Below are 21,756 nucleotides of genomic sequence, written 5' to 3'. Positions count from 1 at the left end.
GATGATATGGAACATGAGTCATTGTTTGGTCCAAATTGATGTATCAAGCTCATTTTGGATCAAATTCTGACATAACAACAGTTTTGAACAAGTATCTTTTCACAAATAGTGATATAAACACTGGTCTGGATATAACTCAACATAAGTAAGCGTAAGTTTATCACTTTATATTTTGTTTTTATTTGCAGCATAATCCGAGATTGTAATGCACTTGTCAATTGTAACCACTGCCCCGCCCACCCCTCTCCCTTGTTCCAGGGGTATACCAGGGACAGCAGAGGCAATGGGCTGTGTTTTTACCTTACAGGTGGCCCCGCAGTGCCTAGTGAATGTGGTTTTGTCTTCATATTGAAAATAGTCAGGAATGGGCCTCACATAGGTATTCGGGGTTGCGGGGCCATTTGGCAGGGATTTTACCAGCAGTGTGTCCTTGCAGGTCGGGTATTTTACCCGGCTTTGAGAGACCGGAAGTCAAAGTCCCCGCTATTCCGGACTTAGGGGGCGGGGGGAGGGGGCATATACAATTGGCTGGTGCATAAAAACATCTAAATTACCAAAAAAAGTACTCTAAAAAATATCCTTCTTTTTGTTTTAATAAGCACATGTCATTGCATTTCCTGTGATAATAAAAACAAAATTCAGTCTATGTTAAATGGAGTCTGATGTTTGATGATGCCTGTGTAAGTGATCATTTTTTACAAATACAAAATCAATCCTAAGTTATGTCTAAATACAGTTGCATATGATGTTAAACTGATTCAGGTAGATGTATATAAGTTGTTTCTAACTTTTTACTAAAAGCAGGGTTATTTATTATTATGAATGATCGTCATATTAAAGTACGTTTTAATTATATAAGAAATTAGATTTATCCATATAATGTTTGTACTAAACACGGATGAATAACTTGTGTATTCCGACATTTTCCCAATGTCCATTAGAGGTTCAGTTCAAGATGGCATTAAAATGGGCTTAAGGGCAATTATTTTGAACAATCCTTCTTATTTATATTGAATATAAGGAAAAACATATTTTTCGCTCTTCGCTCGCTTCGGTTTTAATGAAAACTGACAAAAAAATTTTTTTATTTTTTTTTCGCTCGCTCGCTCCAATTTTTTGGGGCAAAAATCCGAGGAACTAAACATTAATTTGGTGTGGCCTCAGCAGCATAAAAAGAGACCTTGAGTATACCTCAGTATACTTCACTAATATCATCATGACCGTTCTGGAAAACATTTATGCCAACAGGAAGGTGCTCTACATTTAATAATACATTTCTCGGGTATGAAGGCTTTCAAAGCAAATATATCTTTGAACAAAACTTTAATTTATGAACCACAACCTATTAATGATGCCAATTTATTTTAGGCCCATCCGACCCTTGCTCTTTTTAAAAAAATTGGAAAAATATTAATTTGAAAATAAAAATACAAACTTTTCCTCATTTTATACATATGTTATTATATGATTGAAGGAGGGTGGTCCTGTTTTCTCAGAAAATGTCCTAAATGGGGAAACATAAGCTTAAACAATGTTCTGTGTGAAATCAGACAGGAATGACATTGAACATAAGCTCCATAATCTATCATGATTTAAGATAACACAACATTTTCTCATACATCAACTTTTTTATTAATTCATCGTAACAATTGCTTATTATTTTATCCGTAGGCAAGATTTTATGGGTTATTAATCGATCATAGAACAGCTGAGGAAAGTAAAATCACAGGAAAAATAAGGGAAGCCATGCAATAAGAAATAGATGGGCAACGGAAGGTAAAGAATCCCAGCGGAGAGATTGATTATCACCATTTGATATACGGTATGGAGACAACAATTGAAATGGTTCCCTGTAAATTGGAAGTTAAGAACCGTGCTGGGATTAGTACACAGTTCCGATTGCTGAGACAAAGTTCAAACAAGAGATGTTTGTCAAACATTATGCCCCCCCTGAGCGCCATGTTGTCAGAATTATATGGACAATTGAATGAAATATGCATGGACCGAAATGACAGCTGATTTGTTGCTGTTTTAAGATTATGACCATTAAAGTGTGAGGATAAAGTGTGTTATGACCCTCATAACCTTTGACTCTATGAACTCAAAATCCAGAGTCATCAGCTGGTCACCAGAAACCTAAATGTCAAGTTTGAGGGCCATGGGTGCAGGCATTGTCAAGTTATCACAAGACAAGTTTTTTTCGTTCAAGGTCACTATGACCTTGACCTTTGACCCGATGACCCCTTAAATCATCAATTGAAGGCCATGGGTTCAGGCATTGTTGAGTTATCACTCGGACAACCTTTTACCATTCAAGATCACTGTGACCTTGACCTTTGGCTCTATGAATCCTAAAATCAATAAGGGTGATCTACTGGTCAGGCTTAACATCCATGTCAAGTTTAATGATCATAGGTTCAGGAATTGTTGAGATATCAGTGGGGGAAGATTTGTTAACTTTTTTGCGTTAAAGGTTACTGTGACATTGACCATGGCCTGATGACCCCCAAAGTCGATAAGGGTCATCTACTGGGCAGGCCCAACATTCATGTCAAGTTTGATGACCATAGGTCCAAGAATTGTCGAGTTTGCTTTCAAGGTCACTGTGACCTTGACCTTTGACCCCTAAAATCAAATGGGGTCATCTACTGGTCAGGCCCAACCTCCATGTCAAGTTTGATGACCATAGGTCCAATAATTGTCGAGTTTGCTTTCAAGGTCACTGTGACCTTGACCTTTGATCCCTAAAATCAATAGGGGTCATCTACTGGTCAGGCCTAACCTCCATGTCAAGTTTGAGGGCCATGGGTGCAGGCATTGTTGAGTTATCACTTGGACAACCTTTTATCATTCAAGGTCACTGTGACCTTGACCTTTGGCCCAATGACCCCTTAAATTAATAGGGACAATCTCCTGGCCAGACTCAACCTCCATATCAAGTTTGAGGGCCATGGGTGCAGCCATTGGCAAGTTATCACTCGGATAACCTTTTACCATTCCTGGTCACTGTGACCTTGACCTTTGGCCCAATGACCCCTTAAATAAATAGGGACCATCTTCTGGCCAGGCCCAACCTCCAAGTGAAGTTTGAGGGCCATGGGTGCAGGCATTGTCAAATTATCACTCGGACAACCTTTTATCATTCCAGGTCACTGTGACCTTGACCTTTGGCCAGATGACCCCCAAAAACCATAGGGGTCATCTACTGGTCAGGCCAATTCTCCAAGTCAAGTTTGAGGGCCATGGGTGCAGGCATTGTTGAGTTATCAATCGGACAACCTTTTACCATTCAAGGTCACTGTGACCTTGACCTTTGGCTCAATGACCCCCAAAAACAATAGGGGTCATCTACTGGTCAGGCCCAACCCAAGTCAAGTTTGAGGGCCATGGGTGCAGGCATTGTTGAGTTATCACTCGAACAACCTTTTACCATTCAAGGTCTTTGTGACCTTGACCTTTGACCCATTGAGCCCAAAAAACAATAGGGGTCAGCTACTGGTCAGGCCCAACCTCCAAGTCAAGTTTGAGGGCCATGGGTGCAGGCATTGTCACGTTATCACTCGGACAACCTTTTACCATTCAAGGTCACTGTGACCTTGACCTTTGGCCTGATGACCCCCAAAAACAATAGGGGTCATCTACTGGTCAGGCTCAACCTCCATGTCAAGTTTGAGGGCCATTGTTGAGTTATCACTCGGACAAGCTTTAAAATTATTTTACCATCAAAGGTCACTGTGACCTTGACCTTTGACCCGATGACCCCCAAAATCAATAGGGGTCATCTACTGGTCAGGCCCAACCTTCATGTGAAGTTTGATGACCATACGTCCAGGAATTGTTCAGTTATCACTCGGACAAGCTTTGGTCTACCGACGGACCGACGGACCGACCGACCGACCGACCGACATGCCTGTGCAAAGCAATATACCCCTCTTCTTCGAAGGGGGGCATAATTATTTCAACTGTGATTGGAATTTCAACTTACAAAACCTCAACTTGATATTTCTTATCGTATAACTCCATATTATCATCTAATTAAGCTTACAAAGGCAGAATATTAGCAGGAAATTACAAATAAAGCTAGATAAGAAAAAAAAACATAAACAGAAAGAAATAGGTTTCATTAAACACTAATCTTGTTATACAAGATGCCTCTGAACTAATAATTAATGCATCTTTGAATGTTTCAATTCCATATCTATATATAGCAACTATATTTGGACTTGAATAAAGACATGTGACAACTCTTCTCTGACATGAAAGGGAGACCTTAAACCAGGAAATGGAAAGCTATCCCAGACAACAACATACACATCTTTTAGGATAACATTCAAATTGGATTCTGCCAAAACCTCTTCCCATGGAATTTCCAATTCCATTCTAGTATTAAACACTAAAAAGGACATAAATTCTGCAATCTAAAGCAAATGTTTGGTCATGCAACATCACACTGAGGAATGATTTGCTTTCATCCATATTATTTGAACTTGAGCAGCAATAGCAATATCTGACTATATTCACATACATTCTAATTAATGCAGCTTGTATCTTGATGTATGTGCCATTAGGTCTGGCACTGTCAACAAACTGTCAATTACCTCAAAACTATCAGCTATTTAAGACGTGAATAAGTTCAAGCATTGCAAACATTTCCAGAAAACAGTGCATTTATAAATCTTTTTCTTTGTAAAATATTAGTTTTTTCCCTTTGCTTTTTTTACAACCAAGCTTTATGGATGTGTGAAGTGGAACAGTATTGCCAATGTATTACTACATAGTTTTTCAATTACCACTCTTGCATTATAATTGAATTTACACAAGGAAATAAAATTAGAGGTGCAACCAGGCATTTGCTCTGATGCATCGTAAAACTGGTTTTAAACTCCAAAGTTTGAGGACTTTAGGACATACAGCAGCTATTAATCCAACATGACCTTTGACCTACTGACCTTAAAATAACAAAATATGTTTGTCAAACATAATGCCCCCCTGAGCGCCATGTTATCAGGATTATATGGACAATTGAGTGAAAAATGCAAGGACCGAAATGACAGCTGATTTATCTGCATTGACATTCGATGCCTTTGAGGCAGTTTTAAGATTTTGATCATTCAAAGTGTGAATTTAAAGATAGTAGGTACAGTTTTCAATCATGTTCAGATGATGACTGTACCCTCTTAGCAGTAGGGAATAAGTAAATATGATGAAATTTTAATGGGCCATGGGTGCAGGCATTGTCAAGTTATCACTCAGACAACTTTGATCATTCAAGGTCACTGTGACCTTTACCTTTGGCCCAATAACACCCAAAATCAATAGGGATCATCTACTGGTCAGGACCAACCTCAAAGACGAGTTTGAGGGCCATGGGTGCAGGCATTGTCAAGTTATCACTCGGACAACCCCTTATCATTCAAGGTCCCTGTGACCTTGACCCAATGATCCCTTAATCAATAGGGGTCATCTACTGGTCAGGCCCAGCCCTTATGTGAAGTTTGATGACCATAGGTCTGGAAATTGTTAAGTTATCACTTGGACAAGCTTTAAAATCCTTTTACCATTAAAGGTCACTGTGACCTTGACCTTTAACCTGATGATAGGGGTCATCTACTGGTCGTGCCTAATCTTCATGTCAAATTTGATGAACATACGCCCAGGAATTGTTAAGTTATCACTCGGACAAGGTTTGGTCTACCAACGGACTGACAGACCGACTGACCGACATGTGCAAAGCTATATACCCCTCTTCTTCAAAGGGAGGCATAAATATGGTTCATCTTTCAAGTTTGAGGACCTTTGGACCAAGCATACTCTTATCAATTCGACAAGCTTTTTGAGTTCTAGATCACCAGAACCAATACATTTGATCTACTGACCTAAAATCAAACAGAGTCATCTGGTAGCCTTGACCAACCCCTTTAACAAATTTGTGGACTTTAGGTCTAAGCATACTCTTGTTATTGGACAAGGTTTGGTCGAACAACCAATGGATGGCCAGACATATGTGCAAAGAACTATATGGTAATTCCCAGCTACTTTGAAGGGGGGCATAATAAATATAATTTTAATGACACACTATTTATGGTGTCATTTTTAAAATTGCGCAATGATACTTGTTATGACATGACCTCAGCATAGAGGAAGAAAGCCATATTGGGGTTGAATACGGACTACTGTATTTTGTGATATGTAATTAAGCTTTTGGGTACATATTGAATGAAATATGATATTTGTCAGGTTTTTCTATTTAACATAGTGTGCATCTTATTTCATATTCTTAAGAAAAGTGAAAAATTTCAGCAGACAAATTTGGGTTTTGATATGTGAATAGGCTATCTACAATTTAACCATTTATTTCTGAGAAAAGCCAATCATCCCTAAAATTAAACCTATACATGATTGTGTTTATTAGCAAAGCATAAAGTAGGACAATTCAAAGAAATAGTTAAGCAAGTCTAAACTTAATCATCTTATTTCCTTAAAACAAGGAAGCAATCCTCATTTTCAAATGTTAAGTTCATTAGACAGACTGATGAACACCATCGATGTGCCGCCCTTCCTGTCACTAAGTGTCACCATATTACATGAACTCATGTCTAGTGTGACAATTCCAAGGAATTAAATTAACCACGTCACAGTAACAATTTTCAATCAATAACAAACCAAATTACCCTTCCTAGTTGCCTACAAATACACTTAAAATACACTCAATATTCTCCCTGATATTTTTCAGTCATCTTTAACACTCTAAAGGAATGTCGAGTAAATAGTAACTCCTTATATTCCTTATACCTAACCACAAGTCACACATTATTTACTTATCCAGGTTTTATGAAGCACCAGATCAAGGAACAAATGATAATCCAAATTTCCATAACAACTGCTGTAAACAATGATTACAGAGCAAGGCATGGGGTAAGCCAAAAGCTGATCTGGGAAAAATCAGCACTACATGAATTCCAATATCATGATAATGCCTTCCAACTTGGCTCCTGATTGTACTTCTACTCTACATCAAAACTTGTTTATGTTTGCACTAACTATAGGTAGTTTGTTGTACACAACAATCCACTACATTGTACGCAGTTCATTGAAAGCATAGTTATGATAATACAAAGAACCTGTTATAGTACTAAGTAGTAAACCTGCCAATAGGTTCATAAACATCATTTTTACATCACCGGATACCTGTCACAATTTCCTATATTACATCATGAAAAACAATCACAAGGTCAAATAACATTTCCTTACATCAATACAAAACATTCAATATCTTAATATCAGCAGAAAAACATTTTCCATTACATAATCAGCAAACTGTAGCAATAACTCAAACATTGCCATTACATCATCAGCAAACTGTAGCAATGCCTCAAACATTGCCATTACATCATCAGCAAACTGTAGCAATGCCTCAAACATTGCCATTACATCATCAGCAAACTGTAGCAATGCCTCAAACATTGCCATTACATCATCAGCAAACTGTAGCAATGCCTCAAACATTGCCATTACATCATCAGCAAACTGTAGCAATGCCTCAAACATTGCCATTACATCATCAGCAATCTGTAGCAATGCCTCAAACATTGCCATTACATCATCAGCAATCTGTAGCAATGCCTCAAACATTGCCATTACATCATCAGCAATCTGTAGCAATGCCTCAAACATTGCCATTACATCATCAGCAATCTGTAGCAATGCCTCAAACATTGCCATTACATCATCAGCAAACTGTAGCAATGCCTCAAACATTGCCATTACGTCATCAGCAAACTGTAGCAATGCCTCAAGCATTGCCATTACGTCATCAGCAAACTGTAGCAATGCCTCAAGCATTGCCATTACGTCATCAGCAAACTGTAGCAATAACTCAAGCATTGCCATTACGTCATCAGCAAACTGTAGCAATGCCTCAAACATTGCCATTACGTCATCAGCAAACTGTAGCAATGCCTCAAACATTGCCATTACGTCATCAGCAAACTGTAGCAATGCCTCAAACATTGCCATTACGTCATCAGCAAACTGAAGCAATGCCTCAAACATTGCCATTACGTCATCAGCAAACTGAAGCAATGCCTCAAACATTGCCATTTCGTCATCAGCAAACTGTAGCAATGCCTCAAACATTGCCATTTCGTCATCAGCAAACTGTAGCAATGCCTCAAACATTGCCATTTCGTCATCAGCAAACTGTAGCAATGCCTCAAACATTGCCATTTCGTCATCAGCAAACTGTAGCAATGCCTCAAACATTGCCATTTCGTCATCAGCAAACTGCAGCAATGCCTCAAACATTGCCATTACGTCATCAGCAAACTGCAGCAATGCCTCAAACATTGCCATTACGTCATCAGCAAACCGCAGCAATGCCTCAAACATTGCCATTTCGTCATCAGCAAACCGCAGCAATGCCTCAAACATTGCCATTTCGTCATCAGCAAACCGCAGCAATGCCTCAAACATTGCCATTTCGTCATCAGCAAACCGCAGCAATGCCTCAAACATTGCCATTTCGTCATCAGCAAACCGCAGCAATGCCTCAAACATTGCCATTACGTCATCAGCAAACCGCAGCAATGCCTCAAACATTGCCATTACGTCATCAGCAAACCGCAGCAATGCCTCAAACATTGCCATTACGTCATCAGCAAACCGCAGCAATGCCTCAAACATTGCCATTACGTCATCAGCAAACCGCAGCAATGCCTCAAACATTGCCATTTCGTCATCAGCAAACCGCAGCAATGCCTCAAACATTGCCATTTCGTCATCAGCAAACCGCAGCAATGCCTCAAACATTGCCATTTCGTCATCAGCAAACCGCAGCAATGCCTCAAACATTGCCATTTCGTCATCAGCAAACCGCAGCAATGCCTCAAACATTGCCATTTCGTCATCAGCAAACAGCAGCAATGCCTCAAACATTACCATTGCATCATCAGCAAACTGTAGCAATGCCAAACTGTAGCAATGCCTCAAACATTGTCATTGCATAATGACTCAAACATTGCCATTGCATCATCAGCAATCTGTAGCAATGCCTCAAACATTGCCATTGCACCATCAGCAAACTGTAGCAATGACTCAAACATTGCCATTGCATCATCAGCAAACTGTAGCAATGCCTCAAACATTGCCATTACGTCATCAGCAAACTGTAGCAATGACTCAAACATTGCCTTTTCATCATCAGCAAACTGTAGCAATGACTCAAACATTGCCATTACATCATCAGCAAACTGTAGCAATGCCTCAAACATTGCCATGACATCATCAGCAAACTGTAGCAATGCCTCAAACATTGCCATGACATCATCAGCAATCTGTAGCAATGCCTCAAACATTGCCATTTCATCATCAGCAATCTGTAGCAATGCCTCAAACATTGCCATTTCATCATCAGCAAACTGTAGCAATGCCTCAAACATTGCCGTTACATCATCAGCAAACTGTAGCAATGCCTCAATCATTGCCGTTACATCATCAGCAATCTGTAGGAATGCCTCAAACATTGCCATTTCATCTTACCATATCATCATCAGCTAACTGCAGCAATGCCTCAAACATTGCAATTACATCAGCAGCAAACTGCAGCAATGCCTCAAACATTGCCATTGTATCATCAGCAAACTGCAGCAATGCCTCAAACATTGCCATTGCATCATCAGCAAACTGTAGCAATGCCTCAAACATTGCCATTGCATCATCAGCAAACTGCAGCAATGCCTCAAACATTGCCATTGCATCATCAGCAAACTGCAGCAATGTTTGAGGCATTGCCATTGAATCATCAGCAAACTGCAGCAATGCCTCAAACATTGCCATTGCATCATCAGCAAACTGCAGCAATGCCTCAAACATTACCATTGCATCATCAGCAAACTGTAGCAATGACTCAAACATTGCCATTTCATCATCAGCAAACTGCAGCAATGCCTCAAACATTGCAATTGCATCATCAGCAAACTGCAGCAATGCCTCAAACATTGCCATTGCATCATCAGCAAACTGCAGCAATGTTTGAGGCATTGCCATTGAATCATCAGCAAACTGCAGCAATGCCTCAAACATTGCCATTACATCATCAGCAAACCGCATTTAAACCACAAACATTGCAATTACATCATCAGCAAACTGCCTCAATGCCTCTAAAATTTTGATAACATCAGCAGCTTTAACCTTTATGCCTCTTCCATTTCCATTTTATCAGCAGCAAACTGCTTCAGTGCCTCTAGCCTTGCTATTTAATAAGCAGCAAGCTGCTTCAGTGCCTCTAACATTGCCATTTCATCAACAACGAACTGCTTCAGTGCCTCTAACATTGTCATGAACTCAGCTTCAGTGCCTCTAGCATTACCATTACATCAGCAGAAAACTGCGTCAGTACCTCTAACATTGACAACACTTCAGCCGGATACTGCTTCAGTGCCCCCTACATTGTAATGGCGTCAGCAGCAAACTGCTTCAGTGCCTCTAGCCTTGCCATTTCATCAACAGAAACTGCTTCAGTGCCTCTAGCATTGCCATTTCACCAGCAGCAACTGCTTCAGTGCCTCTAACATTGCCATTTCACCATCAGCAAACTGCTTCAGTGCCTCTAGCATTGCCATTTCACCATCAGCAAACTGCTTCAGTGCCTCTAGCATTGCCATTTCACCAGCAGCAACTGGGTCAGTGCCTCTAACATTGCCATTTCACCAGCAGCATACTGCTTCAGTGCCTCCTACATTGCAATGACATCAGTAGCAAACTGCTTCAGTGCCTCTAGCAATGCCATTTCATCAGCAGCAAACTGATTCAGTGCCTTTAACATTGCCATTTCATCAGCAGCAAACTGCTTCAGTGCCTCTAGCATTGCCATTTCATCAGCAGCAAACTGCTTCAGTCAGTGCCTCTAACATTGCAATTTCATCAACAGCAAACTGCTTCAGTGCCTCTAGCATTGCCATTTCACCAGCAGCAAACTGCTTCAGTCAGTGCCTCTAACATTGCAATTTCATCAACAGCAAACTGCTTCAGTGCCTCTAACATTGCTGTTTCATCAGCAGCAAACTGCTTCAGTCAGTGCCTCTTACATTGCATTTTCATCAACAGCAAACTGCTTCAGTGCCTCTAACATTGCCATTTCATCAGCAGCAAACTGCTTCAGTCAGTGCCTCTAACATTGCAATTTCATCAACAGCAAACTGCTTCAGTGCCTCTAACATTGCTGTTTCATCAGCAGCAAACTGCTTCAGTCAGTGCCTCTTACATTGCAATTTCATCAACAGCAAACTGCTTCAGTGCCTCTAGCATTGCCATTTCACCAGCAGAAACTGCTTCAGTGCCTCTAACATTGCTGTTTCATCAGCAGCAAACTGCTTCAGTCAGTGCCTCTAACATTGCCATGACATCAGCAGCAAACTGCTTCAGTGCCTCTAGCAATGCCATGACATCAGCAGCAAACTGCTTCAGTGCCTCTAACATTGCCATGACATCAGCAGCAAACTGCTTCAGTGCCTCTAACATTGCAATGACATCAGCAGCAAACTGCTTCAGTGCCTCCAGCAATGCCATGACATCAGCAGCAAACTGCTTCAGTGCCTCCTACATTGCAATGACATCAGTAGCAAACTGCTTCAGTGCCTCTAGCAATGCCATTTCATCAGCAGCAAACTGCTTCAGTGCCTCTAACATTGCCATTTCATCAGCAGCAAACTGCTTCAGTCAGTGCCTCTAACATTGCAATTTCATCAACAGCAAACTGCTTCAGTGCCTCTAGCATTGCCATTTCACCAGCAGCAAACTGCTTCAGTCAGTGCCTCTAACATTGCAATTTCATCAACAGCAAACTGCTTCAGTGCCTCTAACATTGCTGTTTCATCAGCAGCAAACTGCTTCAGTCAGTGCCTCTTACATTGCAATTTCATCAACAGCAAACTGCTTCAGTGCCTCTAACATTGCCATTTCATCAGCAGCAAACTGCTTCAGTCAGTGCCTCTAACATTGCAATTTCATCAACAGCAAACTGCTTCAGTGCCTCTAGCATTGCCATTTCACCAGCAGCAAACTGCTTCAGTCAGTGCCTCTAACATTGCAATTTCATCAACAGCAAACTGCTTCAGTGCCTCTTACATTGCAATTTCATCAACAGCAAACTGCTTCAGTGCCTCTAACATTGCCATTTCATCAGCAGCAAACTGCTTCAGTCAGTGCCTCTAACATTGCAATTTCATCAACAGCAAACTGCTTCAGTGCCTCTAACATTGCTGTTTCATCAGCAGCAAACTGCTTCAGTCAGTGCCTCTTACATTGCAATTTCATCAACAGCAAACTGCTTCAGTGCCTCTAGCATTGCCATTTCACCAGCAGAAACTGCTTCAGTGCCTCTAACATTGCTGTTTCATCAGTAGCAAACTGCTTCAGTCAGTGCCTCTAACATTGCCATGACATCAGCAGCAAACTGCTTCAGTGCCTCTAGCAATGCCATGACATCAGCAGCAAACTGCTTCAGTGCCTCTAACATTGCCATGACATCAGCAGCAAACTGCTTCAGTGCCTCTAGCAATGCCATTTCACCAGCAGCAAACTGCTTCAGTCAGTGCCCCTAACATTGCCATGACAGCAGCAGCAAACTGCTTCAGTGCCTCTAGCAATGCCATTTCACCAGCAGCAAACTGCTTCAGTCAGTGCCCCTAACATTGCCTTGACATCAGCAGCAAACTGCTTCAGTGCCTCTAGCAATGCCATTTCACCAGCAGCAAACTACTCCAGTGCCTCTAACATTGCCATGACATCAGCAGCAAACTGCTTCAGTGCCTCTAACACTGCCATTTCATCAACAGCAAATTCTTTCAGTGCCTCTAACATTGACATTAACTCAGCTTCAGTGTCTCTAGCATTACCAAATACATCAGCAGCAAACTGCTTCAGTGCCTCTAACAATGCAATGACATCAGCAGCAAGCTGCTTCAGGGCCTCTAACGTTGCAATGTCATTAGTAGAAAACTGCTTCAGTCAGTGCCTCTAATTACACTGATTGCAATGACATCAGCAGCAAACTGCTTCGGTGCTTCTAAGGTTGCAATGACATCAACAGCAAACTGCCTCAATACCTCTTACATAACCATTACATCAGCAGCAATTTATTGAAAACATGGAAGCAATCATTTCCTGCTTATTATCTCTATCAATATTAAGGCATTTTAAACAAACAAAAAACTTTTCTATAAATGAGAAATGTAAATCCTGGTTTAAGCTGAAATGCAAAATTGACTTGGAGCTGTTAAATTGGTGTTTAAAATTAAAATCTTACAGCACAGGATTGTTCTCATGTCTGTCTTGAAAGCAACAAGAGTCAATTATCTTGAAGTTTTCAATTTATGCATTATTATATTTTGGTAGAAACCAGTACTTGTGACCTTTCTGAGAGACCATCAGATTAAGCTCCTGAAAGACCCAAACCCACAACCTCTTAGAAGGGAGCTGGACCCCTAAACCACGACTCATCCAACTATGAGATCACTTAGCAAACTATATCGGCGGTGATTCTGGAGGAAAGTACATCATTTCAACATCAGTAAATCCTACGGATGCAAACGAATGGCAAAATTGATATTCGAATATTCGGTAATTCTTTAGATCGAATATTCAAATATTCAAATTCCAAAATGAACCTTTAAAAATTGTAGTTAAAAATTATTCACTAACGTAATAGCAGGGGTCCTGTTGAATTGGTCGACCAGAGCAGTGGAACTTTTGAATTTATTCTTTCTGTTCCCATTCGGGATTGATATCTTATCAATAAAATGTTCATGTTTTATACAATACCAAAGAGCTTGAGCAAAAAAAGTCTCTAATTAAACACATAAATAAACAACTTTAATTATTCGCACTTACCAATTACATTTTTGTATCCCCCAATTATGACAGTTTGTTATATTGACACTCACTGTATTTTGTGACATGCCGCAAACCGTCATGAATATTTTCACACCTACGTCTCGATCTACAGTTCGACATAAAGAACATAGGAAATGTGTGAAATTCGACCACTGGGACTGAAAAACGAGGTCGACATAGCAAACAGTCAAGATAAAAAAATCGACACAAACAGATTTATTTTATATAGAATAAGAAGGAATAAATTCGGGACCGGAAAAAAAAGTTGACATAACCGGAAAGTTGACTTATCCAACGTCACCATAGCGAGGTTTGACTATACATTTATAGAAAACGACACCATGGCCAAACGTCGATTTTGACGTATGTATTGTACAACAATACAGGACATATATCCTTAAACGTTAAACCATACAGTTACTTTTGAAGGCAAGAGCGTTTTATCGAAACATTGAAAACAGTTTAAACCACATAACTAGCACATGTCCACAATCATCAAGGTGATTTGAGCAATATCGCCAAGCTTGATTAGCAGTGAAGACAACACATTGGTATAAAGGCCGATCTCTTAAACCCTTAATTAGCATGGTCATTTAAATGTACCTAAAATAGTTGGAATGTGTTTAATGTCACTTGTCTATCAGCCAGTAATTGCAAAATTACGGGGACTGTTTATAGTTCCCGACGATATATCCGATATGACGCGTGTATAGAGTCATCAAGTTCACACCTCTGACATAAGGGGCCAATCGTTATAAAAACAAGACAGACGAAGAATGCAGTTGTAGGCAAAAAGTTTATTAATTTTTTGATTCAACAAAAACATCGAATATTCGAATACCAATATTGACATTCAAATACCAAATATTCGAATATTCGTTTGCATCCCTAGTAAATCCTAACCAATGTGCACCAAAGCCCCATTGTATATGTTTATATTGTATACAGGGACGTAATTGACCTGGCACCTGAAGGGCTGAGACCATTTTGGCCATGGGTTTTGGGGGTGCTTTAAGACCCCAATGGTGGTCAAAAGGGGTGAAGCACCCTGCCACAGAAGGGGAAGGGGAGGGGGGTTGACAATCAAATCCCTGTGTATACTTTTATACTTCTAAAGGAAAGAAGTCACAGCATGCTGTATTGACCGTTCCTGTCAATAAGCATTTTCCAAAAAAAGGAGTGAATAAATGAGTGAGCCTGGATGGTTATATCTGGAAACAGACTGTCCTTTAAATTGGTTGTAATGAATAACATGAAACAGCTTGCCACACATTTATTTTCAAAAAAAACAACATGAATAGAAATGATCTACTACGCTATAGCTTTGATTGTTCAAAGGTTAAAAGAAGAATAATACTTGCTGCAATACCAAATAAAGAACAACATCTGTCATTTAAAGAGGAATTACCCTTTTGTATGTGGCAGGAATATAGGAGTGTCAGAAAAAAATGGTGTCATGGAACTGTCATAAAAGTGATGACTACCCCCGCACACACCCTTGACGCAGAAATAGTTACTGATTCACTGTAGCAAATAACAAAAGAGAAATCATTAGAGAAGTTTCAAGATTAAAGATGCATTCTTACTCCCAAATAAGATTTACTACAATTAATAATTTTGTTTTAATATTCCAAATAGGATGAACAAATTACTGAGTTACATTTGAAAGAAATGAGAACAAAACACGCTATTTCTACCTTATGAGACTATAGTAAACAAGAGTTAATCTTTTAGCATTCACCAATCATTTATATTTTTGCACTTTCTTCCATTAAATACACGGTTACAAACTTGTTATCAGTAATTAATATTTTCCATTAATCCATTATTTAGTAAGTAGTCAAAGGTGTATCAGTCAAGTTAGATTTTTGTTACACATGATTTTGAATATGAGTGTCACTTTAAATTCTAATCTGCCAAAAGATCAATCTAACATCATCAACACAGCCAAAGTGTTAAACTCAAGTCAAGGGCCTTAAAACAGAGTTGGCCGAGGTCAATGAAAATGATATCACGACTACCGATTTGGCAAAAGTATCAGAGTATTAACTTGAAAACTGTTGTAGTCTATGTTTGCTTTACAAACCTTTGCCAATACATCGACCAACAGACCAAATGGTGACTCGAATATACTTCTTCATTCCTGTGAAGTTTTCTCAAAATCCCCTAAGCAGTTTTGAAGATTTCCTACAGTAAAACTTTGTCACAGACAGACAGAAGGCCTGGTAAGCACAAGATCAAAATGTCTGCTAACATTGAAGTGTATATAGACTAATCCAATGCACTACCTTTTTTAAAACAGATTGGTTAATGCAGATGTTAAGTGTGCATCAGTGATTTTATAGTTGACTGTCAACCCAGAGTGTCAGGTTCAATCCCCTCCCTCAACACTTCTAAACTATTAATATCATCAGTCCTCTTTGGAGTGATGCTAAACGATGGTTTTATATGGCACATTCGGAACTCTTCGGCCATTTTTATCGAAAACAACCTCGGATGTATGCTGGTAGTACATCTGTTGAAATAGTTCGTAAATATTGGAATTATATCATGAATTAGGTGTAGTGTTTAAGCTTGTATTTATTGATCTAAGTTTAAATTGATTGCCAGTATTATTGCAAACATAATTAAGACTCCCAAGAGTTAAGTCATTAAGTTAAACTGCTAAACTAAATAACTATGTGATCTACTTGCAGCAGACTTAAACATACCAATGTCTGAGTATGTACACCGTCCATATACAGCCGAGGTTGTTTTCGATGAAAATGGCCGAGGAGTTCCAAATGCATGTGGCAGTGCTATGCATTATAGCTCTAACCAGGGTTACATTATGTCTGAGCACTTCACTCCACAACTAAACACCCAGTGGCATAATGATTCCAGGAACCCCCAATGTTGTAGTAAGTGTGTTATATATAAAAGCCCTATAATGACTTTCTCTGCCTTTAGAAGGCACTAAACAAGAGTATCATTGCAGATGCCAGTACTTGTAAGTACATCTGTGGGTATTACCAAACAAATAAATATTCTTGCCAGAGAGAATAAATATCAGCTATAAACATGTATGGGTAGCATGTGTACCATATTTGATGTGAATACATTGAGATTCATTGGTTTCAAGCAGTGGCTAAAACGAAAGTCCTTGCCATCACTGCTTCTACCAGCAATCATCATAAAAAAACAACAACAAAAGTATGACAATGGAATGCCTTTCCTAAATTTTGTGCTGAATAGTAATTTTGATTTGTTAACTTTGCAAAGAAAATAATAGTTTTGGATTTGTGAACTTCATTGAAAATCCCTGTGTAACAAGCTCTACCACACGAAGCACACCTACCTCTTCATCTGTGTCCAGATCCTCACGTGCCCGTCGCACCGCCTTAAGTATCCGCTCCAACAGCAGAGGATCAACAATGTTGTAGCGGCTAATCAGGTCTTGTCGACACACACATCTGAAATGGTAAGAATACACACATCAAGTTAAAATATCATAACCATCCCTTGTATTTTTTTCTTCTATTTTTTTCATTGGAAAAAAGGAACAGCTTTAGTGTCCATCTCTGCACCTTCAAAGTTTGAATCATTTTAAAAGTCTAAGACTGCATTTAAACATATCTTTACTATCTGTTATGAGCTAGAGAAAAACAACAACTGGGGGGCGAAATTGACCTTGAAATTGGCATATCTCACTGCTTCAATATACGAAAATATTAAATTTACATGGCCTTTTCCTTTCTCTGTTGGGACACAACTCTTTGATTTAACAACATCATTACATGCAAGTGATGTACATAAATTTATTATCTGTTTACATGTCAATCACTACTTAAGATATATTATTCTATATATTATATATATATTCTATATTTTATATACTTTTTATGTACATGCCTATGTTTGTACCAAAATGTGAACAGTTTAAAAGGCAACGCCATTTACTTTATACTTTCTGCTCTAAACTGGATTGTGGAAACAGCATAAAACTTATATGAACCACTAGGAGCCTTTTGAGGAGCCATGAGAAATTGCCCCTGGTGGTTATTGTACCCACAAACTCTTAGGTGAGAGACAGACACCTACACCACTAGATCTGTGATTCCTGAGACATTGTGTAGGAGATCGTATTATGGACTGGGATTTGTTCTTGCGTATACATAAATGAACCCAATAAAATATGTTATTTTTATGAGAGTGTACCTTACCTTTATGAACTAGAGACTTCCAGGAAACATTTTTTTAATTACCAAGAGAACTTGCAACAGACATCTGCTATTGGTATTGGTTGTGACGACATTAAATACTAGCGAACCAAATTCCTGTTAGTGCAAGAACAGTCACTGAACTATTAGCCATGAGCTGTTCTTATTATACAATGTACTTAAACACCCTAAAGTTTTCACATACAATTTATTGGAATTGCCCATTCCAATGTTCAATTAAAGATCCATTACTGCCTGTCTATATGGTAGTGGTGGCACTAAAGGTATAACTTCTGTCTGCCAGAATACACTTAAGGGACATTCAGTGAGACAGTATATCCTTGAAATTTGACTTGCTGGAAAACTCCATCTGGCAGCCCCATAACACACGCCATTTCCTCTTTTTTTTTTACTGTTTAGTTTACAGACTGTGTGTGACATTTGAGGTGAATGATCTTTATATATTTCTACAAGAAATTTAATCACAAAATGCTTCATGAAGTCAGTAAACAAAGTCACAACAGCTACTTGGTAGAATGTACAAAATGCATTTATTCTATATCAATTTAAAATTGCACAAATGTATAAATAAAGGTATGCAAGAAAAAGGTCAGTTACTAGTTTGATATACAAAATTCCATTGGACATACTTAGTTGCCGGTACCACAGCAAGCCCCATAACTATTTTAAAAATGTACTCACTATCCCTGGTTCAGACTTTTTTTCAGCGAAAACTCATTTTATACTCTTTAAGGAATAAACCGGATCACATACAAATTGATGTAAAGTGTGTGTATGTTGCCAACAATGTCAACTTCATTATTGTTTTTTTTTTAACGCTACTTTATCAGCAAAACAAGGGAGTTAAGATCATATGTTTAAGTTAAACTAAGACATTACTTCCCTTCATAAAGATGGTCCAATATTTTATCTAAGGGAGATCACTCATTAAAATCCATTCCACACTACCAAGCAGTTGCTCCCCTTGAATGACAATTCAGAATTGAAGATTTCAACTTTTTTTCAAGGACCTATTGACTCAAATTCCAGAACAGTATGAATACTTCAAAAAAAGTTTATTATCAAAAGCCTTATTTTTTTAGCCAACTTTCCTCTCAGGAATGACTGATTTTCCAATATTTTTCATTTCAACTTAATTTCATTTTTGCAAATATGATCAGCATAATGCATCAAACATGAATCTTACATTAACATAACAAACTGTGCCTATTTTATCCCGAAAAATAAAAGGGAGTTCTGAAGAGTCAAAATGATTTATCTCCCTAGTTTATTACTAAAACTGGTACACTGCACCATACACTTTCTGTACTGGTGAAATGTGTAAACAAGTTATTCTGCAACAGGTACATCTAGAATTGTGAAATATCATTGTGAAGTATGATATTTCTGATTCTGTAAACAACCAACTGGAAATAAAGCATTTGCTTAATTCATAGTTCTTCCCTATAGCTAGTTCCATGGGTAAAAGTTGAGAATTTTGAAAATCCTGAAAAATGCTGGGGGCCGCAGGGCCCCCGGTCAGGTCCAGGGGGCCAGAGGCCCCCTGAAGCTCCTTGAACATAGCCATTTTAGTGGATATGAAATGCCTTTTCCAGGCTTTAATTTTAAATAATGAGGAGTATTGGAATAAGGTTTTTCAGACAAATATGACTATGAATAAGTATGTTGATATACATGTGACACTACATAATAAAGAATATCCTGCATAAGCAAGCCAGTAATCATGATTTACTAATTTTATTTTAAAAACCTCAAAATTAACCATGCTAAAATCCCATATTAATCTGTCACTTAAAAGAACATGGTGCAATAAGCAACTTGTCAAATCACTTCGCACTTCGGCCGAGATCGTTGCTAAGTTACCGGTACGGTACAAAAGACCATTAATCATTCTTGTTAATTGGCATCCTACTAATCAGCATTTTTGTAAATATCAAAGACATTATAAAACTGTCAAAACATAAAGAAAACAACATTTCCAAGGTGTTATAAATTATCTACAGTGTATAAAATTTTACGACATTTTGGGGGTAAATTTGACATATACAGTACTGCAGTCGTTTGCACTTACACTCCGACCTGTTTTGGCAGTCTGATTTGATTTTTTTAGCAGCACTTCTGATAATAAACTTGTTTTTACAAGTCAGAGGTAATATTTCTTCTGTTTCTCAATCAAAAACACTGGCACTTGACAAGTCTCAACCATGACATATTTAATGCGTATTTTCCGAAAATCTAAAAATAGTAACAAATATCAAGTTTTTGTTTACATTGTTTCCGTCAATGTTTTTGTCTGAAAATTTAAGAAATTAGAAATTCTACTGCTTTTGAACACAAACTACCGCTATTGCCCCGGCGAAATAATGACCATGGTCCCCACGGTTTTTGACAGTTTTTGACGGTCAACCATGTTTTATCATGGTTAACCATCAAGTACCGTGGGAAAATCATTGCCTGGACCACGGTCGACCATGGTCGACCATGGTCTACCATGGTCGACCGTGGTCGACCATGGTACAAAAAAATATCACCATGGTATACCATGGTTTGACCATGGTCGACCATGGTCTACCATGGTACAAAAAAAGATCACCATGGTATACCATGGTTTTTGAAGGTCAACCATCAAGTACCGTGAAAAACCCCACAGTAGACCATGGTACAAAAGTTTTACTCCGAGAGTCACCATTTCAACCATGGTCTACCATGGTACACCAAGGTTGACCATGGTCAGCCACTGTGACAGTTTACCATAGTCTACCATCATCCTTTTTTATCTGATTATTTACTTTGGATAAGTCTAAAAATGATTTGTTGATTTTGGTAAATAACAGAAATAGCAACTTAATAAATGTGGTCTTATTCTTTACTGATATTTAGTAAACACACAACTTGTCAACAACAGAAGTTGTGTTTCAGTATTAACCCTTTACCAGCTGTTCTGCTAATTTTAGACTCATCCACAACGAAAGCATCTGATGGAAAGGAAGAATATCTATTGGAAAGGAAGAATGCCAAATTTGAAAACCTTTGAAAACAATTTGTGGGAAATAGAGCATTTGCTCATTAATGAGCATCTATGCTCCATTCCTCTGTGAAATGATGTTCTTGTGTTTAATTACTGTTCAAGAACTATGCAAAACTGTACTAGAACAGTAACTGATCACTTTTAAGAACAGTTGTACTTGAACAGTTCAAGAATACTTTTTAAGAACAGTTCTTGAATTTTTTAAAGACTATTGTTGTTCTAATACTGTTCTATATTAAAGTCTTAAGTACAATATAAGAACAGTTCATGAATAGTGTTTGCACTTAAAATGTTCTTGAACTGTTCATAAAGACAAGTTGGCACATTTAAAGAATAGTTTATGAACTTTTATGTTCTTAATATGTTCTTGAAATGTTCTTTTTAAACAATTTGGCACATCATAGGAACAGCTTATGAACATGGCAAGTTCTTAAAATGTTCTGCATATGTCTTTGAAAGGAAACTTGTACAAAAACAAGTAGTTGCATCAGCAACAGGCAGGAAGTTGAGGTAGCTGTGGTTACAACTGGCTGGTGCATTTAGTGTAACACATTTGGCCCAGTTATAACCCAAAGATTATAAATAAAAAATAACAAACGTAAAGAAAATTCCATATCA

The 21,756-nt window shown here is 38.5% G+C and overlaps 1 protein-coding gene across 4 annotated transcripts in view; it reads right to left on the bottom strand.

The window, feature by feature from the left end:
* Positions 1 to 21,756, bottom strand: part of LOC128212807 (microtubule-associated serine/threonine-protein kinase 3-like) — a 123,218-nt gene that overhangs the window by 75,664 nt on the left and 25,798 nt on the right. Inside the window, exon 3 of one of the 4 annotated variants that reach the window (XM_052918129.1) lies at positions 17,228 to 17,342. In XM_052918129.1, the coding sequence (XP_052774089.1) occupies positions 17,228 to 17,342 (115 nt within the window). Of the gene's footprint in view, positions 1 to 6,671; positions 6,909 to 17,227; positions 17,343 to 21,756 lie in introns of those variants that run through there. The other 3 variants (XM_052918131.1, XM_052918130.1, XM_052918132.1) reach the window with 3 other exon arrangements.

The sequence above is a fragment of the Mya arenaria genome, chromosome 13, assembly GCF_026914265.1.
Source record: "Mya arenaria isolate MELC-2E11 chromosome 13, ASM2691426v1".
NCBI classification, from domain to species: Eukaryota; Metazoa; Mollusca; class Bivalvia; order Myida; family Myidae; genus Mya; species Mya arenaria.
This window is presented reverse-complemented; position numbering and strand designations above follow the sequence as displayed.